General features: G+C 36.4%; 6 protein-coding genes across 8 annotated transcripts; 3 read left to right on the forward strand and 3 right to left on the reverse strand.

The window, feature by feature from the left end:
• Window positions 1-1,098: 1,098 nt before the first annotated feature.
• LOC118060062 (lignin-forming anionic peroxidase) lies at window positions 1,099-2,654 on the forward strand. Its single transcript, XM_035073174.2, has 4 exons — window positions 1,099-1,365; window positions 1,461-1,652; window positions 1,746-1,911; window positions 2,013-2,654. The coding sequence occupies exons 1-4, from the start codon at window positions 1,159-1,161 to the stop codon at window positions 2,396-2,398; spliced, it is 951 nt and encodes a 316-aa protein (XP_034929065.1). The 5' UTR covers window positions 1,099-1,158; the 3' UTR covers window positions 2,399-2,654.
• A 2,303-nt stretch (window positions 2,655-4,957) lies between these two features.
• On the forward strand, window positions 4,958-6,527 carry LOC118060064 (lignin-forming anionic peroxidase). Its single transcript, XM_035073176.2, has 4 exons — window positions 4,958-5,296; window positions 5,389-5,580; window positions 5,687-5,852; window positions 5,954-6,527. The coding sequence occupies exons 1-4, from the start codon at window positions 5,090-5,092 to the stop codon at window positions 6,337-6,339; spliced, it is 951 nt and encodes a 316-aa protein (XP_034929067.1). The 5' UTR covers window positions 4,958-5,089; the 3' UTR covers window positions 6,340-6,527.
• A 1,297-nt stretch (window positions 6,528-7,824) lies between these two features.
• On the reverse strand, window positions 7,825-9,552 carry LOC118059802 (GDSL esterase/lipase At5g03610). Its single transcript, XM_035072772.2, has 5 exons — window positions 9,489-9,552; window positions 9,181-9,354; window positions 8,540-8,808; window positions 8,135-8,447; window positions 7,825-8,039 (listed from the first exon to the last, which is right to left on the reverse strand). The coding sequence occupies exons 1-5, from the start codon at window positions 9,550-9,552 to the stop codon at window positions 7,849-7,851; spliced, it is 1,011 nt and encodes a 336-aa protein (XP_034928663.1). The 3' UTR covers window positions 7,825-7,848.
• A 755-nt stretch (window positions 9,553-10,307) lies between these two features.
• On the reverse strand, window positions 10,308-12,171 carry LOC118060065 (GDSL esterase/lipase At5g03610). Of its 3 annotated transcripts, none has more exons than XM_035073180.2 (4): window positions 11,827-12,171; window positions 11,525-11,716; window positions 11,166-11,440; window positions 10,308-10,813 (listed from the first exon to the last, which is right to left on the reverse strand). In XM_035073180.2, exons 1-4 carry the CDS (start codon window positions 11,894-11,896, stop codon window positions 10,445-10,447), a joined length of 906 nt encoding a protein of 301 aa, XP_034929071.1. In that variant the 5' UTR covers window positions 11,897-12,171; the 3' UTR covers window positions 10,308-10,444. The 3 variants fall into 3 exon arrangements, with proteins under 3 accessions (XP_034929071.1, XP_034929070.1, XP_034929069.1); XM_035073179.2 differs by having other exon boundaries at window positions 10,310-10,960; window positions 11,525-11,707; window positions 11,827-12,166; XM_035073178.2 differs by having other exon boundaries at window positions 10,310-10,960; window positions 11,827-12,166.
• A 939-nt stretch (window positions 12,172-13,110) lies between these two features.
• Window positions 13,111-16,614, forward strand: LOC118060066 (protein SUPPRESSOR OF K(+) TRANSPORT GROWTH DEFECT 1). The gene is made up of 9 exons (XM_035073181.2): window positions 13,111-13,264; window positions 13,469-14,193; window positions 14,319-14,424; window positions 14,828-15,026; window positions 15,139-15,207; window positions 15,312-15,386; window positions 15,485-15,583; window positions 15,754-15,909; window positions 16,221-16,614. The coding sequence occupies exons 2-9, from the start codon at window positions 13,716-13,718 to the stop codon at window positions 16,344-16,346; spliced, it is 1,308 nt and encodes a 435-aa protein (XP_034929072.1). The 5' UTR covers window positions 13,111-13,264; window positions 13,469-13,715; the 3' UTR covers window positions 16,347-16,614.
• A 193-nt stretch (window positions 16,615-16,807) lies between these two features.
• On the reverse strand, window positions 16,808-19,222 carry LOC118060067 (organelle RRM domain-containing protein 1, chloroplastic). Its single transcript, XM_035073182.2, has 9 exons — window positions 18,771-19,222; window positions 18,577-18,674; window positions 18,237-18,474; window positions 18,055-18,152; window positions 17,911-17,976; window positions 17,596-17,685; window positions 17,359-17,427; window positions 17,174-17,280; window positions 16,808-17,081 (listed from the first exon to the last, which is right to left on the reverse strand). Exons 1-9 carry the CDS (start codon window positions 19,091-19,093, stop codon window positions 16,995-16,997), a joined length of 1,176 nt encoding a protein of 391 aa, XP_034929073.1. The 5' UTR covers window positions 19,094-19,222; the 3' UTR covers window positions 16,808-16,994.
• Window positions 19,223-19,934: the final 712 nt, after the last annotated feature.

A 19,934-nucleotide genomic window follows, 5' to 3' on the forward strand; every position in this document is an offset into this window, starting at 1 on the left:
TGTAACTGGCCTTCCATTCCCTGGCATTAGAAAGGATAGACGATGCTGAGGTTTCTGTCCTCCTCTTGACAGCATAGCACCTCCAGGTATGACTTCTTCATTTTTCAGCATCACAGATTGCCTTAGGTCTTCCCTTCTAACTTGCGCATAGGCTTGTTCTACTGTTGGAAATGGCTGCATTTGGAGCACATCTGCTCTAATATTGTCAAGTCTGTCATCAAGCCCGTCTAGAAATATATAGACTCTGTCCTCTTGCAAAAGTGAGTTATATTTCTGTATGTCAGTATTGCACTCCATAGGGTTTGGACGCCGGAAGTCAATTTCTCTCCATAATCCCTGCAGATTATTGTAATATGTTTCAATAGATCCTCCTCTCTGTTTCAGCCTGGTAACTCTCTTTTTGAGTTCATATACTTGTGATGTATCTGTGCCATCAAAGTAGGTTGTTGCAATATTATCCCAAACAGCTTTAGCTGTTGAAAATCTGATGAAGTTGCTTACAAGTTTTGGATTCATAGAGTTGATCAGCCATCCCTTCACCATTGCATTTTCAGTTCTCCACTTCCTGAATGTCGGATCTGTTTGCAGAGGTTGTGGAAGGTCTCCATTTATGTATCCCAACTTGTCTTTTCCTGAGATATACATCTCAACAATTTGGGACCATAATGCATAGTTGTTGTCGTCTAGCTTGATTCCAATCGGTGCAGCAGATTCATGGCTGGCAAGTTGTGTCATCCCTGCCGTCAGATCTGCAAGGATTGAGTTCTCCCCTTCATACGTTTTCACCCCAGCAGAAGGGGTTTCCATTCTTTTTCGAAGAAAAGAAAAAAAAAAAAAATATGGCCCTAGAATCTCTGCTCTGATACCATGTAGAATTGAGGAAGACTGTATTTGATTTTATTTCAATGTAAAACATAAGAGCAGAAAAGGCTCTTATATATATAGCCTATACAGAGACTAATTAGGAAGAAACTAATTACACTAGTCTAGGAAATAATTATGGACGATTTACAATCAGGTAAGGTTAATCAGGAAACTAAATATTCTATGATTCCTATTCTGTGATTTCCATATTAATTCCTCACGTTAACAAAAATATTTAGCTAGACATTTTTTGTGTGTGAAAACTTAGTGTTGCCCTTTAGAAAACACGAAGAAATGGCAGTGAAAGTGGCAGCAGCTTTCATTTTTATGTTGTTTTTCTTGAGCACAGCATGCCAAGCAAAACTCTCCTCTGCATTTTACCACAAGTCGTGTCCTAAAGCAGAAAGTGCAATCCGAACTGCCATCAGAACTGCCATTGCGAGAGAACGGAGGATGGCGGCGTCTCTCATTCGCCTGCACTTTCATGATTGCTTCGTGCAGGTATTTTGGAAACCATATATGGCAGCCACTGTTCCAGTCTAGTATTTAACATTGATCTAGCAGTTTACTTCATGAATTATTCCTTCTTTTTTCAGGGCTGTGATGCCTCGATCTTGTTAGACGAAACTTCCTCTATCAAGAGTGAAAAGACTGCGGGAGCCAACAGGAACTCTGCCAGAGGCTATGAAGTCATAGATAAAGCAAAATCTGAAGTAGAGAAGATATGTCCTGGAGTTGTATCTTGCGCGGATATCATTGCTGTGGCAGCAAGAGACGCGTCTGCTTATGTGAGTATACAATCAATCCACCTCTTTATATCTTTTGTTTGCATTTCAAGTTACAAATTCAGGATCGTTGATTAGTTTTAAAAAATGTGGCAGGTGGGTGGTCCATCTTGGGCAGTGAAGCTTGGAAGAAGAGATTCAACTACAGCAAGTCCAGCTTTAGCCATCACAGAACTACCTGCCTTTTTTGACGACCTGGGGAAGCTTATTTCTCGCTTCCAGAAGAAAGGCCTTACTGCAAGGGACATGGTTGCATTGTCAGGTTGGCACCCGTAACCGACATAAGATGGCTTTGATAAGAATACCTTAACGTATCTTCAATACTAAATTCCTGATGCTAAATATATTCGTTTTCGGGTGCAGGTTCTCATACGTTAGGACAAGCTCAATGCTTTACATTCCGTGACAGGATTTACAATGCTAGCAATATCGATGCTGGATTCGCTAGCACTCGCAAGAGACGTTGTCCCCGTACTGGTGGCCAGGCAAATTTGGCTCCGCTCGATTTAGTCACACCCAATTCTTTTGACAACAATTACTTCAAGAATTTGATGCGAAAAAAGGGTCTCCTTCAATCAGATCAAGTTCTTTTCAACGGAGGCTCCACGGACAGCATTGTCTCAGAATACAGCAGGAATCCGGCGAAATTCAGCTCTGATTTTGCATCTGCCATGATCAAAATGGGAGACATCCGTCCACTCACTGGATCAGCCGGGCAGATAAGGAGGATTTGCAGTGCCGTCAACTAGTTTTTCCCTATTTGCTTGAATTGTTTTTTCCAAGTGTGCAGGCGCCCCCATCTAGTTTCGAATGGAGGCCTGGTTGCTGTCGTCGTCGTCGTCAAGTGTGCATATGCATGTGTGATTTGTTTTTCTCGAATTGTCAAGTATAATAAAGTGTGCATTCGCTTAATAAAGTGTGCAGAGGCATGTCTTTATTATTTTATCAATTGTTCATTCTTCAAATTTGTCGAGTATTACTTAATAATAAAGAAAATTCGTTTCATTGCTTATCATTTTGACGGTATTCATCGTACCCTTTCATATGGATCGTATCTACTACTCCTTGTCTAAGAACCATTTTAATTCAATGGCCAACTCTTTATAGTATCAAAGCTCCCTTTCCTCCAGCGAGTTTTTTGATCCTTTCTCTAGCTTTTGCCAATGGCCAACTCAGTCCCTCCCCCTTTTGCCATTAACGCTACCCAGCAAATCACTACCAGACTCACACCAACAAATTATCCCTCTTGGCATGCACAATTTGAGTTCCTCTTCTCAGCTACAATCTATATGGTTATGTTAATGGTACACTCACATGCCCTTCGTCCACGAATCCTGATGCAGTAATTATTGCTATTTATACTAGTTGATTTTGACAATATAAATTAATTTAGAATGTTATTTTTATTTTGATGTCTGATATTTTGATACTATATTAAATAATTATTTTCAATTTAATAATTTAAATTATTATATTAAATAAATATAATTTATATTATTCTGTAATTTTTTATGATGATTGTTCAAGAACAAGAGAAACAAAAGATTGAAGAACGCGTTGGTTTTGACAAGATAAATTAATTTGGAATGCTATCTTTATTTTGGTGTTTGATATTTTGATACCATATTAAATAATTATTTTAATTTAATAATTTAAATTATTATATTAAATAGATATAATTTATATTGTTTTGTAATACTTTTTTGAAGATTGTTCAAGAACAAGAGAATTACAAAAGATTGAAAGAACGCGTACAGCTAGATTATTTTTGCCTTTCAATTTTAATGACGGGTCTTAGAGTATAACTTGGGCCCCCCTTGAACATGCGTGGACCAATTAACCCCTACCTTTGAATTTCTGCCTTCAATCATGAAAATGACCACCTTTTTGTCTTCATTTTTTGCTTCAAATTTTAATTATGTTTTTTTATTGGGTAATATTTGATAGATGGGGATGAATTATACCGTATGATTTTTTTTATAGTGAGACCAAATTCTCAAGTGAAAAAGTCATTATCTGACTTTATATAAATCTTTTAAATTGTTGTTAATGTTTATTTTAAATAGATAAATGACATCCTTATCATCATGAGACTCACAATATTCATAAAATTGGAAAATATGAAAGAAAAGTGAAATTTTAAAATAAAACAAAAAAAAAATGAAAATTAAGATGTAAATAATATTATGGGAGGAAAGATCTCCGTTAAATTTTTGAAAATTTTTTATAGGTGGTTTCAATTTTTTTTAAATGTTCCAATTTCTTATATATATTTTTTTAAAATGAATTTTTATTTTTTTAATTCGATGTTTAAGAGATGGCTTTGCTTGAAAAGGGACAAAAAAAAAAGATACGAATGTACAAGAACATGTGATGCATTTAAAAAGGCCGGGGTAGAGACGGAGTACCAGTTCCCATGAGATGCATTGATTAGGAAAATGGTTAAGATATCACTTTCGAAAAAGGACTTTTCTCCTTTGTTTTTTTGTGGTAAAAAGGCAAGAAATCAATTAAATATATATCTAACTTTTCTCATGATCACCGGCGCCAACATTTCATGAAGCTGCTGTGTAAAATCAGTTCCGATGACCAATGGCTGCGAAGGCTATACACGCTGAAAATTCTACCATTCTTCTAGTGAGCTAGTACAATAAGATGGAAACTACTCAGTGAAGAATTGTTAGCACCTAGAGCTAGCGAGGATAGAGGGCTCAAGACTCACGACCTCTATACTCACTACTGTTCTTTATAAAAATCCCTTTTCAAATGCCATTTCTTTCAAAACAAGTAACCTAAGAGAGTTCTTAGCACACCTAACCTTGAGAAAAATCTTGGGTTTACTTATTCTCTTGGCATTTTTCTGACCAAACCCTATGAGAGAGCAATCCGAGGAGGCTGCTTAATTGGAATTCCCTTGAAAGAAATTAGTTGCTTGTAGCTTTGGTTATCTACTTAAACAATCATTAGATGGCGAAAAACTAAGGATACATAGGCATTATGTTCTCTTGTCAGCATTGTCGTTACGCTTATTAAGACAATATAAATATTTATGCCGCCTTGAAACTTATTTCGGAGTAAGAAAATGACTCGAGGGGAACCTTGCTTTTGACAATAGTACATAGTAACTTACCAGAATTTCCTTTTTTTAATTTATATCACAGCGCAGACTCTTAAAGACATGCAGACATCAAAATTGAACCATGATTTACACGTTATCCCAAATGCATAGTTTGTACTGAAACAAATCTTAGTTAATTAATGAGCTTAATTAATCATGCATCCTCTATAAATGGATGAGTTCCCATATGCATTCTACTGCATCTTCTATCTTAACTCTCTCTCTCCATTCTAGCATCTAGTGTTAAACTACACTAACAAAATATTTAGCTAGACATTTGGTGTGTGAAAACTTGGTGTTGCACTTGAGAAAACACGAAGAAATGGCAGTGAAAGTGGCAGCAGCTTTCATTTTTATGTTGTTTTTCTTGAGCACAGCTTGCCAAGCAAAACTCTCCTCTGCATTTTACGATAAGTCATGTCCTAAAGCAGAAAGCACCATCCGTACTGCCATCAGAACTGCAATTGCGAGAGAACGGAGGATGGCGGCGTCTCTCATTCGTCTACACTTTCATGATTGCTTCGTTCAGGTACTGTTGCAACTTGCAGCAATTGTTCTACTCTAGTCATTAACTCTGAGCTAGCACGTGTTCTTCATGAATTATATTCCTTGTTTTTTCAGGGTTGTGATGCCTCAATTTTATTAGACGAAACTTCATCTATTCAGAGTGAAAAGACTGCAGGAGCCAATAATAACTCTGTTAGAGGTTATGAAGTCATAGATAAAGCAAAATCTAAAGTAGAGAAGATATGTCCTGGAGTTGTATCTTGTGCAGATATCATTGCTGTGGCCGCAAGAGATGCGTCTGCTTATGTGAGTGTGTGTGTGTGTGTAAATAATTCATCTCTTTATTTTTGTTAGTGTTTCAAGTTACCAAATCAATATATCTAATCTATGATTACTGTAAGAAATATCACAGGTGGGTGGTCCGTCTTGGGCAGTGAAGCTTGGAAGAAGAGATTCAACCACTGCAAGTCCAGCTTTAGCCAACGCAGAACTACCTGCTTTCTTTGACAGCCTAGACAGACTTGTATCTCGCTTCCAGAAGAAAGGCCTTACTGCAAGGGACATGGTTGCATTGTCAGGTTGGCACCCGTAACCGACATAAGATGGCTTTGATAAGAATACCTTAACGTATCTTCAATACTAAATTCCTGATGCTAAATATATTCGTTTTCGGGTGCAGGTTCTCATACGTTAGGACAAGCTCAATGCTTTACATTCCGTGACAGGATTTACAATGCTAGCAATATCGATGCTGGATTCGCTAGCACTCGCAAGAGACGTTGTCCCCGTACTGGTGGCCAGGCAAATTTGGCTCCGCTCGATTTAGTCACACCCAATTCTTTTGACAACAATTACTTCAAGAATTTGATGCGAAAAAAGGGTCTCCTTCAATCAGATCAAGTTCTTTTCAATGGAGGCTCCACGGACAGCATTGTCTCAGAATACAGCAGGAATCCTGCGAAATTCAGCTCTGATTTTGCATCTGCCATGATCAAAATGGGAGACATCCGTCCACTCACTGGATCAGCCGGGCAGATAAGGAGGATTTGCAGTGCTGTCAACTAGTTTTTCCCTTTTTGCTTGAATTGTTTTTTCCAAGTGTGCAGGCGCCCCAAACTAGTTTCGATTGGAGGCCTGGTTGTTGTTGTCGTCGTCGTCGTCAAGTGTGCATATGCATGTGTGATTTGTTTTTCTCGAATTGTCAATTCTTTTATGTTTTGAAGATTAAAGTAATAAAGAAGGAAAATTCTTCATTTCCCATCTTATTTTATCTGTTTACGTTTCCTTGACTTGAGTTATTTTGTGCCTTTTTTAAGGATACATTAAAAAGGATAATTTACAAAGCCATATAAATCCAGAACCATTAAGATTGGCGGCAGGAACAAGAAAGCATGGTTACAAGACCTAATTAATTCATCCCTGATACACTCCAAGGCTCCGGTCATGGATTGGATAAATCAATTCCCAGTTTAGCTCAACTGTTGATTTTTTTAATAATACTTGACAAGATGTTGTTTTAGTAAAAAAAATAAAAATAGTTCAACGTGAAACCTGGTCAAATCCAGACTCTTGGTAAACGATTCAACCAGGTTTTATAACTATGAAACAAAAAACAAACAAGAGTAACAATACAATTAGCTCGCTCATGAACACAAGATTCAAAGCGCATAAACTCTGCGTAGCTTCGAGGAGACGGGGTTATGTTTTTTGTAAGCAAAACCATGGCTCGAATTGGGACTATACTGTTAACTTCTACATTGAAGAGTAATCACATAAGCACATAAAGGCAAACACTGGCTGATTGTTCAAGAATCTTGGCTAATATACACCGAGAAGGCACGCCTTACATCACTCAACAGGTTAATATGTTCAGTACCTGCAGCCTCTACAATGGACTAACTCAATCTTTACAGACGTTGATTAGTTTCTTGTGTCAAGTTATCACCTAATTTTGTTATTTATCAATCAATCTTTTGCCCATCAAATCTAAAGGTCAATACTTTTTTGCCATTTTGCCAAAAAACCAACGATTTTATCAAGGCTCCTTCCTTCCCTTTTCCTTCTTCTCTGCCTTTTGTGTCCAAAAGTTAATACTAATAATAAAAAAATGTTTTCTGATGTTTCCACAGCATCTTGCCTGTCATTCCTTTGTCAAATTAAGATGTTAAATTATGCAGTCATTAATATACAGCATCACACATTATCACATTTTTAAGGAATCAATTCACTTACATAATTGTCAGACATGACTTAGGGACTATAATTTATTAAAGGGCTTGAATCATTGATCATTAGGTGAATTCACTTGTTCTATTTAATATCACCGAGGTGCAAGATGCGTCATCTCATCCCAAATCCATCATGATTATCCGCCGTAATCTCTCGGGACTTCAGAAATATACTAATTGCATGTACGTGAAAGTTTAAGCAATAATCTTAATTATTCTCAATCAAGATATTATAAGGAGGACAATTTTTTAAATTGAATACAATCACAAGACATGAAACTGAATATGGACTGTATATAATGTACGACTTTTTAGTTAAAATAACGTCAAATACAAGGAACCATCCTCAAGCTTTTAGATCATTGTTAAGAGAACCTTGCAGAAATGAATAAATTGCATTCCAGCCATTGTCCGAAGGGTGTGCTAGATCGAAAAAGAAAGATGACTTGGGATTCGAGCATAGTCCTTCCGCTGAGCATATGAACTCAACACTCTTCGAGCAACATGGCTGCAATGGGTTCTTGTGCTCGGTATTTGCTGTGACGAGTTGAAAAAAGAAAGGTTAATCAAACATTAACTTGAGATGCATATAAAAAAAATTGTGTTGTTGAAAAAACATGAACAGAAATTACCTGCATCCTGTCTGAATTGGTCAATAGCAGAAACCATAGCGTTATAGAGATCAAGAATTACAAACGTGTTTTTGTTTCCATCATCAATGTTCAATTTTCCCACTGCTTTCTGCAATAGCTGGTTGTGAATCATGGCGTTTTTGTTGGATTCTTCGTCGCAGTTCTGATATGAATTTGGTGGAATTATGTGGAGAGGCAAACATCCTATAACTGGTAATGTTGCTACAACAACTTTTTTCACTCCTAGACGATTAATACGTTGTAGGTCTGCAGCGAGCTGGTTCACAAGTCCTTCAGTGAAAGCAGGCAGCCCCTATCATGTTAAAAAATACAAGTTAAAAAGCTACATATTCATCGTAAAAAATACTTGTAAAACTCTGTTTATTTAGGGTAAGAACTACTCACATCGTTGGAACCTTTTTTGGCTGCAGAATAGAATGAATAGTCATTGATTCCAGTAGAAACCAGAGCAACTGAACTATCGAGGTCACATTGACTACATACATTTTCTTTGAGTAGCTGTTCAAACTGATCGATCTGGACAGTCAGGCTGTCTTTCGCCCATGTGGGGAAAACACCACTGCCTCCATATGCAAAGTTTAATCCTTGCTGAATACCTTTTGATGCATCTCTCTGTTGATAAGGGGTAGGTGATTCTATTCCCAGAAATGATGCTGCACATATGTATATTTCATGAATGCAAATGAGGAAAAAAATGTGTTAATATGATTTAATAACTAGGTGACATATTATAGCTGTAATAGGAAAACAAATTCCATATGACCCGACCTCTCAGGTAATAAATTGGTCGAGTTAACCCTTAATCAACCCGATTCTATCTCAAAACAACATTGTTTAAGCTGTTCTATAAATTTCTTACACCGATAATGATCTTTATCGTATTTAGGTTATAGGTTGGTCGATTTAACCCCCCCTACAGGCTAGTCCTGGTTTGATACATTTGGTTTTGTACTCTCTGCATTCTAAAAATAAAAAGAAAAATTGAAGAAAGAAGAAAGGAGCACAAGAGAAAAGTCATTAAGCACCTATATGGTCAGTAAGGACACGACCATCGGAGGCTCGACCAGTTGGTTTGCCGGGAAATGTTTTGCCAAATGGTTCTTTCCATGGACCCCTGACATTCTTTGGCCAATTTCCAGTATCAACATAGGAGTCTCCAAAAACAAAGAGTTTTGGAGAGCCCTTGGGACAATTTTGAGCTGAAATACCAAAGAAAAACAATGAATGATTAATTATCAGAAATCACTAATTATGTGTTAATTCAAGACTCAAAACTAATACAGGGAAATATAAGATAAGCATTTTGAGATAATTAATTTATCGGTCGTCTAACCTGTAGAAATATCAGCGATGGATAAAAGAAGCAAACCAACCAAGAAGATTCCTTTCCCCTCCATTGGAAAAACAAAGACAAGGAGAGAGAGCTTTATAAAATTGTTGTTATGGTGGAGTAGTTTTATAGAGCAATCATTCTTGTGTAGGGTTTCCCTCCGGGACTCTTGCATGGAAGTTTTGAAGGTTGATGAGTTTAATTAGCTGGATCACTCCAGCTTTTAGACAATTAGGCACCCTCTAAATTTAGTTCTTTTTGCCTTTTTTTATGGAAACATCTTGTCAGAATGTGGTGGTTTCCTGTCATTGCCCCTTAAAAACTGGTGTGCTTGCATGAGTTTCATCACCAAATGAGGATTGATCTCTATCCAGTAATGCCAACTTGGGTATCTGGTTTGTTTACCCTCCTAGCTGAAAAATTATCAATGGGGACAGCTTCTTTGAGGTAATAATACAACTGGTTTGGAAGTAAAAATATTTGTAAAATTGAAAATTCTCTGTTGCCATCCATGCAAGTGATATTTTTTTTAATGAAATCGTTCTTAGTTGTGCTTTTGATTGTTGTGATGTGGAATAAATTTTAATCTTAATTATATAAGGAATTAATAATAAAAATTTTATGGTTTAGGATTGTTTTTATCTATTAATGAAAACCTTATAGAAATAGAAATCATCTATATGTTAAAACCAAGACATATCGTCTATAAATATATATGTCTAGGCTGATTTTTTAGAGTGTCAAAGTGCAAGGGGCTGCAATGATGGATCATATTTAAGATCTGGGTTCGAAAGTTCTCAAAATGTGTTGATTATATATATATATATATATATATCATTTAGTATATAAAGAAAAGGACAAATCACCTTCCTAGTAGCTAGATGATCTGATCAACAATCAAACCTTACAATATAGTTTTCTTCTTATTATTATAATTTTATCCTAATCATCTGAAGATCCTAATAGAGTCGATGAAGTGAAGATTTCAGAGACGAATAGACTTGATGCCAACCATTCTGTGCAGGATGTACCATGTCCCAGAAGACAGACAACTCTGGCTTCTCGCATACCACATACGTCTTTGCCCCATTCTTGTCGACGTTTCCACATGAGTGGTTGCTTGTCACGCCCACACAGCATGGCATCAGAAAACTCCTCAACTTCAAGTTTCCTGCAAGGCGTGCAGTGTTCAATTTGGACATGAATGCAGTATACAGATCCAGTGTTTCGTACATGTGTTTTCCGCTCTCATTGTTCATCCTTTGTATTGCCTGCTCCAATTTCTGGTTGTGAAACTTGGAGGCAGTATTCCAACTTTCACTGCAATTCTGATATGAAGAGAAGGCTGTCAATATCGGCAGGCATCCAAGAGGCTGCAATGCTGTTACTGCTATTTTTCGCACTCCGAAACCATGTATTCTTTTCAGGTTGGCAGAAAGCTGGTTGATTAGTGATGTTGTGAAGGCTGGCAAATCCTACAGTATGATAACGAGATACTGTTTTGTTATGTAGTTCTCTCAGAGTTATCATCCTGATTTTTAACTGATTAATCAAACAGCTGGTTAATGGATCATAAGTTGATGCTAAGAATAAATTAAAGATTGCGATTATGTTGTATTGCAGCAGATCACCTACCCTACCACCGCAAGCTCAAAACAAAAGGTAGTTTACCAAACTCACCTGAAAGTTGCCATTTCTTTGGATATAAGTAGTGTAGTCGTTGCCTGCTAGGGACACCAGGACAATGGAAGAATTAAGGTCCTGTTTGGTGTAAACTTTTTCTTCAAGCAGTTGTTGAAAGAAATCGATTTGGGCAGCCATATTTGGTGCATTGATGAGTGTATCAAAGACTCCAGTTCCTCCAAATGCAAAGTTCATCCCAAATTGTAGACCAGATTTTTCTACAGTTTTTCTCCATGTGTAAGGGACTGGAGATGTTATACCAAGAAATGAAGCTGCAAACCATGAATTCCAAATATAAATTTACACTCATGTCACTCATCTAGGATTGAGAATTAACTATATAAAAAAATGCCTACCTATGTAATCTGTCAAGACACGACCATCAGAGAATCTACCAGCTGGTTTACCAGGAAAAGTGAATCCATAAGGCTCTTTCCAGGAAGCTGCAAATTTATCCCAGTTCCCGGTATCTGCATAGGAATCCCCAAATACAAAAAGCTTCACTGATCCATTTTCATGGTGTCCACTCACAAGACCTTCTGCAACAACTAAAGCCAATGGATTATAAGCTTATAACTAACAAAGCGTAATTTTAAACAAAGAGGAAGAAAAAATAATCCCATCTATAAATTGCAAAAAATAAATGTATTAATGTAACCTGAAAACATTATGTAAGAGAAACAGAATAGGGCAACCAAGAAGTGGATGAAGTGAACTTGTTTCTCCATTGAAGATCAAGCAGTTGTTGAAGTATGGAGTATGGGAGTGTATATATATAATAAATGAAGGGAAATGGAGGAGATCAAAGTCACATTGATTTAAGGCATTTCTCTTTGCATAATTGACATGTGGAGTGTTCTATCTGGTTTCTGGCAAGTATAAACCAAGCTAAGAAAATGTTTGGTGGAACTAATTCATCAGTCTAAGAACCAAGTAAGGAAATTATGGACACATCCTGTGAAAGGTTAGGATACCAGAGTCAAGACTATAGCTTTCTTTTGCTTTGATCTTTCCTTTGTTAATGGTGTATGTTAGCGTATGTTAGTGTATGTTAGCGTATATTAAATGAGCATTTATGGCATCATAGATAAGGTCTACGTGGCTTTGCTTCTCTTGATGCTATAGAGTTCTTGTTCTAGTTCCATGAAATATTAAGAATTGTTCATCTTCTAAGGAAGTGAGGGGAGAGCTTTTCCATCCTTGAGGGGATGAAATTTAGTAATTAGGGGCATATGAGAATAGTTTTTACATTTTAAGGATCAATTTGTAAGTATTTTTTAAAAATACTCAAGTCACCCATTCCCACCCAAGTCTCCAGTCCACCCCTGGATTCTTCTAGTTACCTCCATGCGTTTGTTTCTTTGGAGCTAAGTCTTCTAAAAGTATCGATTTTGAAGTTTTGACAACAAGAGAAAAAAAAAACTACTGTGATGTATTTTTTTTAATTTTATTTACTAAAAAAATAGGGGGAAGCTAATTCACACAAATATCTAGAGTGAGACTAGATTATTAATTTGCGATACATACAGATTTGGTTGAATTTTTTTTAATATAAAAAATATATTTAGATATTATTAATGTTTCTATTTTAATAAAAAAAAATTTAATAATATAAAAATTAGTTTAATATAACCTGATTAAATATGTGAATTTAAAAACAATCTATACAATTCATAAAAACATAATAATTTAACTAAAAAAATTAAAAATGAAATCATTTTTTTATATTAAAAGAAAAAATAATTTAAGAAAAAATAATGCATTTATAAATCATTTAATTATTTTTAAAAAGAAAAAATAAAAAAATAAAAAAAAATCTCTGCTTTCTTGAAATAAATAATATCAAATTACTATTTCTTATTTCTTTCTTTCTTTCTTTTTGCTAGCTTTATAGTATTTTGCTTTCTGTATTTGAAAGCGACAGGACGATTTCATTTTAATTGGTCGGCTTTGCTTTTCTATCTCTTAACATCAAACCACGAATCAATATTATAATCAACACATATAATAAACAGGGAGAGACAGATGACAAAAAAAACAAATGTTTACTTCACTGTTAACAATAATCATCTCTTGATCAAAGCCTCAAGTTTCAGGTCTGTTAATGGGTTTTCTATTTCTTGTCTGTTCATTCTCTCTGGTTGATATTTAATTGCAAAGTTTGAGTCTTTTTAATGTAAACTGTATTGGGTTGGTGGAAACTTTTAAAAAGAATTGTATATCTCAAAACTACTGTGAAGGCTGAAACTTTGAGTGTTGGGGTTTTGAGTTTTGATTGAATTATAGTGTTTTTTTTTCAGGTTTTTTGCGTCCAAGTATTGGGATTTTAGCTTCTGATAGAATCAGAGGGATGTTTGATGTTTTCATTGTTTGTAAAGATGTTGTCCTTACCTTTCATTGGATCAAGTACTAGTTTTGATGTTGGGCTGGATATAGGAGATATTGAGGGTTAAGTTTAAGTATCATTGATTTGTGTAGGAGTGATTTTTTGGTGGAGAGTGGTGTAAGGATTATATATTATATGGTGTTTTTAGTTTTGAGAACAAAATGTACAGCAATTTTATGGAGCATGGTATAGAGTACGCAAAACAGGCAGTTAAGGAGGACGATACTGGAAACTATAGTAAAGCTTTTCAGCTTTATATGAATGCGTTGGAGTACTTTCAAGCACAATTGAAGTATGAGAAGAATCAACAGATTGAGAAAACAATTAGGGAAAGATGTTTGGGATATCTGAGGAGGGCGGAGGAGATTCGAGCTGTTCTTGATAATGGTGGGAGTGTGCCTGCCTCAAATGGTGATGCGTCGGTTGCTGCACAGCCAAAGACTAGTCCAAAACCAAAGGATGGAGGTGGGAAGGACAAGGAGGATCCTGAGAAAGCGAAGCTTAAGGCAGGGCTTGATTCTGTTATCATCAGGGAGAAGCCAAATGTGAAGTGGAGTGATGTGGCAGGTCTTGAGAATGCCAAACTGGCGTTGCAAGAGGCTGTCATATTGCCTGTTAAGTTCCCACAGTTTTTCACTGGTTAGTTTCTTGGTTGTAATGCTCACAAAAGTGTTCTGCTTCCAATGTTATGATATTTTCTTGGGTTAAGATTCTATGTTTGACAATATTTGATGTCTGGATGTTATTCGTCTGTCATTCATCAGGGAAGAGAAAACCATGGAAGGCTTTTTTGTTATATGGTCCACCTGGAACAGGGAAGTCATACTTGGCAAAGGCTGTTGCAACAGAAGCTGACTCAACTTTTTTCAGGTAATATATAAACCAAGATATCGTAACTGCCCAGATTACTAGCTGATGAAAGTTTCTTAAAAGACTATACACACATTGCATCAAGTGAGTGTTTGAACTTTGAATGCGTAAACAATATTAAAGTTTATCCTTATTCTCTGTTTTGATCGTCAATATATATAGATAGGTAGTCTTTGCAATTGAAAGCAATGGTCAATAATCGTTATCCAAGAAATTTGTAAAATGCTTGTGCATCAGGCAGGACCTTGAGCAAATGCAAATTCTTACTATTATCCCTCTTTTGTTAGATTTCACTTTTATAAATCATAAATAAATCCCAATATCTTGGGCAGAATCTATGCCTTTCATGCTCTCTTTTGCTGATCAAAGTTGGTGACAACTCCCACATGCTGTCTTTATGCAGTGTCTCTTCCTCGGACCTGGTTTCCAAATGGATGGGTGAAAGTGAGAAGCTAGTTTCAAATCTTTTCCAAATGGCTCGTGATAGTGCACCTTCCATCATTTTCGTTGACGAAATAGATTCACTGTGTGGCCAAAGGGGTGAAGGTAATGAGAGTGAAGCATCTCGGCGCATCAAAACAGAACTTCTTGTACAGATGCAGGTACTTTGTGCTCACTGTATGTGGATATAGAACATTGTCCTAATCTGCATCTCCACATAAACTGATAAGAGCACTGTCATAATCTTAAACTGAGGTTCTTGTCCCATTTCAGGGTGTAGGGAGTGATGATCACAAAGTTCTTGTTCTTGCAGCCACAAATACTCCCTATGCACTGGATCAGGTTAGAAAAACATCAGATTTTAAACTGCCTTGATTATGGACAGAAATATATCTATTTTCATCAGAATTACGTAGTTGGTAATGCTAATGCAAAATAAACCACAGGCTATCCGACGGCGTTTTGACAAGAGAATATACATTCCTCTCCCAGATTTGAAGGCAAGGCAACACATGTTTAAGGTATTGCCCATCAGAACTAATGTAGCCTGTTTTTTGACTTGTTGAAACATGTTCGTGTGATTCATGAAATTAACTTCCTCCTGCATGTCGACAAGCAGGTGCATCTTGGTGATACTCCTCACAATTTAACTGAAAGTGATTTTGAGAAGTTGGCTCGAAAAACAGAAGGATTTTCCGGTTCAGATATTTCAGTTTGTGTAAGTGTCAAGTTTACATCAGCCTCTTGCCATATTTCAACTCCTATTCGTATATCCAATTTGAGCAAAATGTTTGAAAAGTTTATTTTTTTTACATTTTCTTTTGTGAAAATTTAAAATAGTCAGGAGTTGCCTCTTTTTAAACTTGTTCCTGACATTCTCATTGATAGGTTAAAGATGTACTCTTTGAACCTGTTCGTAAAATCCAGGATGCTGAATATTTCATGAAGTCCTCTGATGGCATGTGGGTTCCTTGTGAACCAAAACAACGAGGAGCTGTCAAGACCACATTACAAGAACTTGATGCACAAGACCTTGCTTCAAAGGTATGGATTGAATAGAATACTATTGCAGAGAGTTCAACCCTGAAAACCATTCCCAGAAAATAAAACAACTATACCTAGGAGACACTGTTAGAAATCTATAAGAGGAGAAGTATTGTTCATTTGTGTTCTTATTTCCGTAACTTTCAACAAGAGGAACTGAGAGACATGTTATCATGATTCATGATTATACTCCCCCCTCTAGAATGGCTGGTTTCACGGGAAATTCAATTTAGTTTATGACTTCTAGCTGCATGCTTCCTCTTTCGGTGACAAACATTGACAACATGTATTTGAAATCGATGACTTTGCAGGTCCTTCTGCCACCCATTACAAGAGCAGATTTTGATAAAGTGCTTGCACGGCAGAAGCCAACAGTGAGTAAAGCTGATCTCGAGGTTCATGAGAGATTCACGAAGGAGTTTGGAGAGGAGGGCTGATGACCTTAATTAAGTGGAATCAAGTCTTTGATTAATCGATAAACACATGTTATACATAGTGCAAATTACCCATCTCTGGTGGCTCATGTTGGGAAAACCATGTAGGCTTATGAAGTCTAGAGTTTCTTTTCTGCTCTCCCCAATTAGTTGGGCAATATTTTGAAAAAGAAAAAATGGGGCTACAAGGCGAACCAGACAGAATGACAGATCAATGTATGCAATGGTATGGTGAATGTATATACAATATTAGCATTATTTGCTATCCTCATCCCTTGATTTCGTGCATGTGTGTAAGTGCCTGTTTGGGAACATGCGCGATTTGGAAATACAAGTTGCTTTGCAGTTATGCCTTTGTTCCCAACAGGCCATAAGGCTATGGAAAAGCATGAGTATGGCTACTTAATTCATTTCTTAGGACTGTCGACAATGGCACAGCCAAGTACTCCGGCTTGCACAAAAAAGACAATGAAAACATATGCAGTACAAATCAATGTAGTGACGACATGTTCACTATTTAATTACAAGTTTACAACGACAAGAATGACGAAATGACTATTGGTTTTGTGAGCTGCGAATTCAATGAAAATGATACAGGTGACTGGCGAGCACAATAATTCACCACACATGGGTTGAGGCCTCCCCCCTCTCTCATGCTGCTTGTCTTGGTCGACCCCTGCTGTATCTTGGTGGGTTGCTTTTGGCAACATCAACAACAATCATCCAGCCATTGATGATCTGCAAGTTGGGTTGCCAGAATGTAGGTCAGCCTTACCGCTTGGACAGTTAAAACTGAAATGAAGTGAAACAAGGACTCGTTCTACACCTACCTTGCCATTCATCTCCTTGAGTGCTGAACTTGCAGCCTCCTCTGTGGTGTACTCTACAAACGCATAACCTTTGGACCTCTTTGAAATCTTGTCCATTATTATTTTAACTGTCAGGAAGACACCGCCATTATTTTAAAGACTATTGCAACAAATACATGTCAACAAACAAAAAAGGCAAAGCATACCTTCAACAAGCTCACCAAAGCCCTCAAATGCTGAACGCAAGGTTTTCTCAGACGTATAAAATGACAGACCTGCTCAAAATACAGATCGCCAAGCAATTAAATAAATGCCAAAGCTAGCTAAATCAGGCATATGTGTATTATCCAAAAACTTGCGCTATCTTGCAGGTAGTATTTTACAAACAAAAAGCAAGAGCTGAAGAACATATCATCAGAACTTGATTTAAAGATGCAACATACCAGTTATAAAAAGTTTTTTTGTTCTAACAGGAGTTATTTGACTAGCTTCTGAAGAATCTGATGGATTTGCAGAATTGATGAGGCTATCACCTGGAAACTACATGTTGTTAACATTACGGAAGAACCATTTGCCACAGAATAAAATTCTACATCACATTAAACTTTGAAAATTGACAATTGGCTTTTCTGAAACCTCAAATAACAGTATCATAACTTAATATCCAGCAGCAAATCCTGATGCTAATTTCATAAAACTTGATCGATGATTGCATATATACCACCAGCAATCCTAGTGCTAACAATAAAGGGACACACCTCCATAATCCTTGTTTTCCGACTCAAAATCCTTATCTGGCAGAACAGATAAAACACCAGGAACACCTAAAAACAAGGAGGTGTGTGTCATTAAACAGAACAATAAAAGCAAACAAAATTTCACTTGAAAGGGAATTAACTAACCAGCTAGCTCCTGTGCACATTCCTCGTCAAGTTCACAGCAGAACCCAAAATTCGATTGCCATGAAACATGATATATACACATTTGAGCATCCTTCTCACTGCAAAAGAAATCAACCTGTCACTTCCATAGCATGTAAAAAATAGCAAGCAGATTGCATTCTTTTTCAAAAATTAACACTTACTATCCCATGACCTTGGTTAGTATTTGAGCATAATAATCAACCATTTGAGCCTTTGTAACAACTCCAACTCCTGGCTTATCAATTCTAACCAGCCAATGTTTCGTATTCCCAGATGGGAACAACAACTTGCTTCCAATTTGTGGATTTGATAATGTACTCAACTTGACACCTGAACTATAATTTTTTTCCACAGAATTATAATCTGGGTCAGGCCTAACTGATAAAACCCCAGGCAACCCTACATCACACACATCCACAACAATTCAGAAACCTCTCAAAATCTACCATATGAGTATCGTAATTCTCTACATAATTGGAGCCAAAAGAGAAAGAACCTTACTGGCAAGTTCAAGGGAAGCATCTTCATCAATATCACAACAAAACCCAAAATGTGTATCACAAGAAGCATCGTATATACACATTTGAGCATCTATTTCACTGCTCAAAACCAATAAAGCAACAGGTTTTAGGCCAAAAAACAACAAATACTAAAATGGGTCATCTATAAAAACACAAAGGAACCAGCCCACCAACCTGCCTAATACTCTCTCTAGAGTCTTGACATAATAATCAATTATTTCTGGTTTTGAATTGACTCCCTTTGGAGGAGTTTCCATTAGAACTATCCAGTGGTTGTTAGTTTTAGTTGAAGTTAAAGGTGTAGATGTTGATGTTGTTGTTGCTTTTGTTGATAGAGAAACACAAGAAATGAGAGAAGAAGAAGATAAAGATTGGGTTTTTATGTGGTTCGTGTTCTTTTTAGGGTTGTAAAGTTTGAAAATTGAAGCTTTAATTGGGAGTTTTTTGGAAATGGAAGCTAGAGTGGTGGAGCATAATGAAGGTGAGAGTGTTTCCATGGCAGCCTCTAAGGTTTCATTACAGAACAGACCAAGCTCCTCTGACTAATGTTGTTTGCTGTTCAATGTCGTTGTGGCAGACTAGCAGTAGTAGAATTTCTATCTGTATTTTTATTTTTTTTATATAGGCGCTTTAGATGAATGATGGTCGTTGATTTGTCCCTGGTCGTTTTTAGGAGAATGTCAAGCAACGAGTCGCTCATGAGCGAGAGAAGTTGATTTGCAAGTCATTGATGTCCATCTACGGATTGGGTTTGGTGCTATCCATGCCACTAATTTTAATTCAAAATTGATATTTACGATGAATTTTGGATGCTAAAATCTAACTAGATTTGGGTTTTGGATATTCTTCAGTCATCTATAACTCAAATTTGATATGAACTTAAATTCATATCCAGAAATTACAATTATATATAAAATTAAATATAAATGTATTTTTGTTTTAAGATCATTATTGATTTTCAAGTGAGTTTCAAGTAGGGTAGAATAATATCAATATCTAACTTCAAAACCTAACTGCTTACCGTTATACTCATATCTAGAAATTACAATTATTTATAAATTTTGATATAAATATAATTTCATCAAACTTCAAGATCATCATTAATTTTCGAGTCGAGTTTCGAGTAGAATAACATTTATATACATTATTTTTTACCTTTAAATTTCGTATGATAGTAGTTCTTGTAACAAGGTTATCATTTGTGTGGAATGAGATTTTCGTTCTGAGATCTAGTTCGAGGATGACCAAAACTTCATGTCAATGAACAGTTTGGTATTTGTTTTAGGTTATCAGTAAATTTCCCGAAGTGCAGAAGAAGGAACATTGGAAATGTTCTAA

This window comes from Populus alba, chromosome 10, assembly GCF_005239225.2.
Source record: "Populus alba chromosome 10, ASM523922v2, whole genome shotgun sequence".
NCBI classification, from domain to species: Eukaryota; Viridiplantae; Streptophyta; class Magnoliopsida; order Malpighiales; family Salicaceae; genus Populus; species Populus alba.

Excerpts from the sequence above, each read along its gene's own strand:
- LOC118059802 (XM_035072772.2), bottom strand. The coding sequence starts at position 9,552 with ATGGAGGGGAAAGGAATCTTCTTGGTTGGTTTGCTTCTTTTATCCATC. Across the intron at positions 8,448-8,539 it reads CCAAAAAAGGTTCCAACGAT|GGGCTGCCTGCTTTCACTGA; the intron begins GTGAGTAGTTCT and ends TTAACATGATAG. Across the intron at positions 8,040-8,134 it reads CCAATTCAGACAGGATGCAG|CAAATACCGAGCACAAGAAC; the intron begins GTAATTTCTGTT and ends AACTCGTCACAG.
- LOC118060066 (XM_035073181.2), top strand. The coding sequence starts at position 13,716 with ATGTACAGCAATTTTATGGAGCATGGTATAGAGTACGCAAAACAGGCA. Across the intron at positions 15,208-15,311 it reads CTCCCTATGCACTGGATCAG|GCTATCCGACGGCGTTTTGA; the intron begins GTTAGAAAAACA and ends AATAAACCACAG. Across the intron at positions 15,910-16,220 it reads CACAAGACCTTGCTTCAAAG|GTCCTTCTGCCACCCATTAC; the intron begins GTATGGATTGAA and ends ATGACTTTGCAG.
- LOC118060065 (XM_035073178.2), bottom strand. The coding sequence starts at position 11,896 with ATGGAGAAACAAGTTCACTTCATCCACTTCTTGGTTGCCCTATTCTGT. Across the intron at positions 11,717-11,826 it reads CTCTTACATAATGTTTTCAG|TTGTTGCAGAAGGTCTTGTG; the intron begins GTTACATTAATA and ends CATTGGCTTTAG. Across the intron at positions 10,961-11,165 it reads AAAGAAATGGCAACTTTCAG|GATTTGCCAGCCTTCACAAC; the intron begins GTGAGTTTGGTA and ends ATCATACTGTAG.
- LOC118060067 (XM_035073182.2), bottom strand. The coding sequence starts at position 19,093 with ATGGAAACACTCTCACCTTCATTATGCTCCACCACTCTAGCTTCCATT. Across the intron at positions 18,675-18,770 it reads CTAGAGAGAGTATTAGGCAG|TGAAATAGATGCTCAAATGT; the intron begins GTTGGTGGGCTG and ends GGTTTTGAGCAG. Across the intron at positions 17,977-18,054 it reads ATGTGCACAGGAGCTAGCTG|GTGTTCCTGGTGTTTTATCT; the intron begins GTTAGTTAATTC and ends CCTTGTTTTTAG.
- LOC118060064 (XM_035073176.2), top strand. The coding sequence starts at position 5,090 with ATGGCAGTGAAAGTGGCAGCAGCTTTCATTTTTATGTTGTTTTTCTTG. Across the intron at positions 5,581-5,686 it reads CAAGAGATGCGTCTGCTTAT|GTGGGTGGTCCGTCTTGGGC; the intron begins GTGAGTGTGTGT and ends GAAATATCACAG. Across the intron at positions 5,853-5,953 it reads GGACATGGTTGCATTGTCAG|GTTCTCATACGTTAGGACAA; the intron begins GTTGGCACCCGT and ends TTTCGGGTGCAG.
- LOC118060062 (XM_035073174.2), top strand. The coding sequence starts at position 1,159 with ATGGCAGTGAAAGTGGCAGCAGCTTTCATTTTTATGTTGTTTTTCTTG. Across the intron at positions 1,366-1,460 it reads TTCATGATTGCTTCGTGCAG|GGCTGTGATGCCTCGATCTT; the intron begins GTATTTTGGAAA and ends TTCTTTTTTCAG. Across the intron at positions 1,912-2,012 it reads GGACATGGTTGCATTGTCAG|GTTCTCATACGTTAGGACAA; the intron begins GTTGGCACCCGT and ends TTTCGGGTGCAG.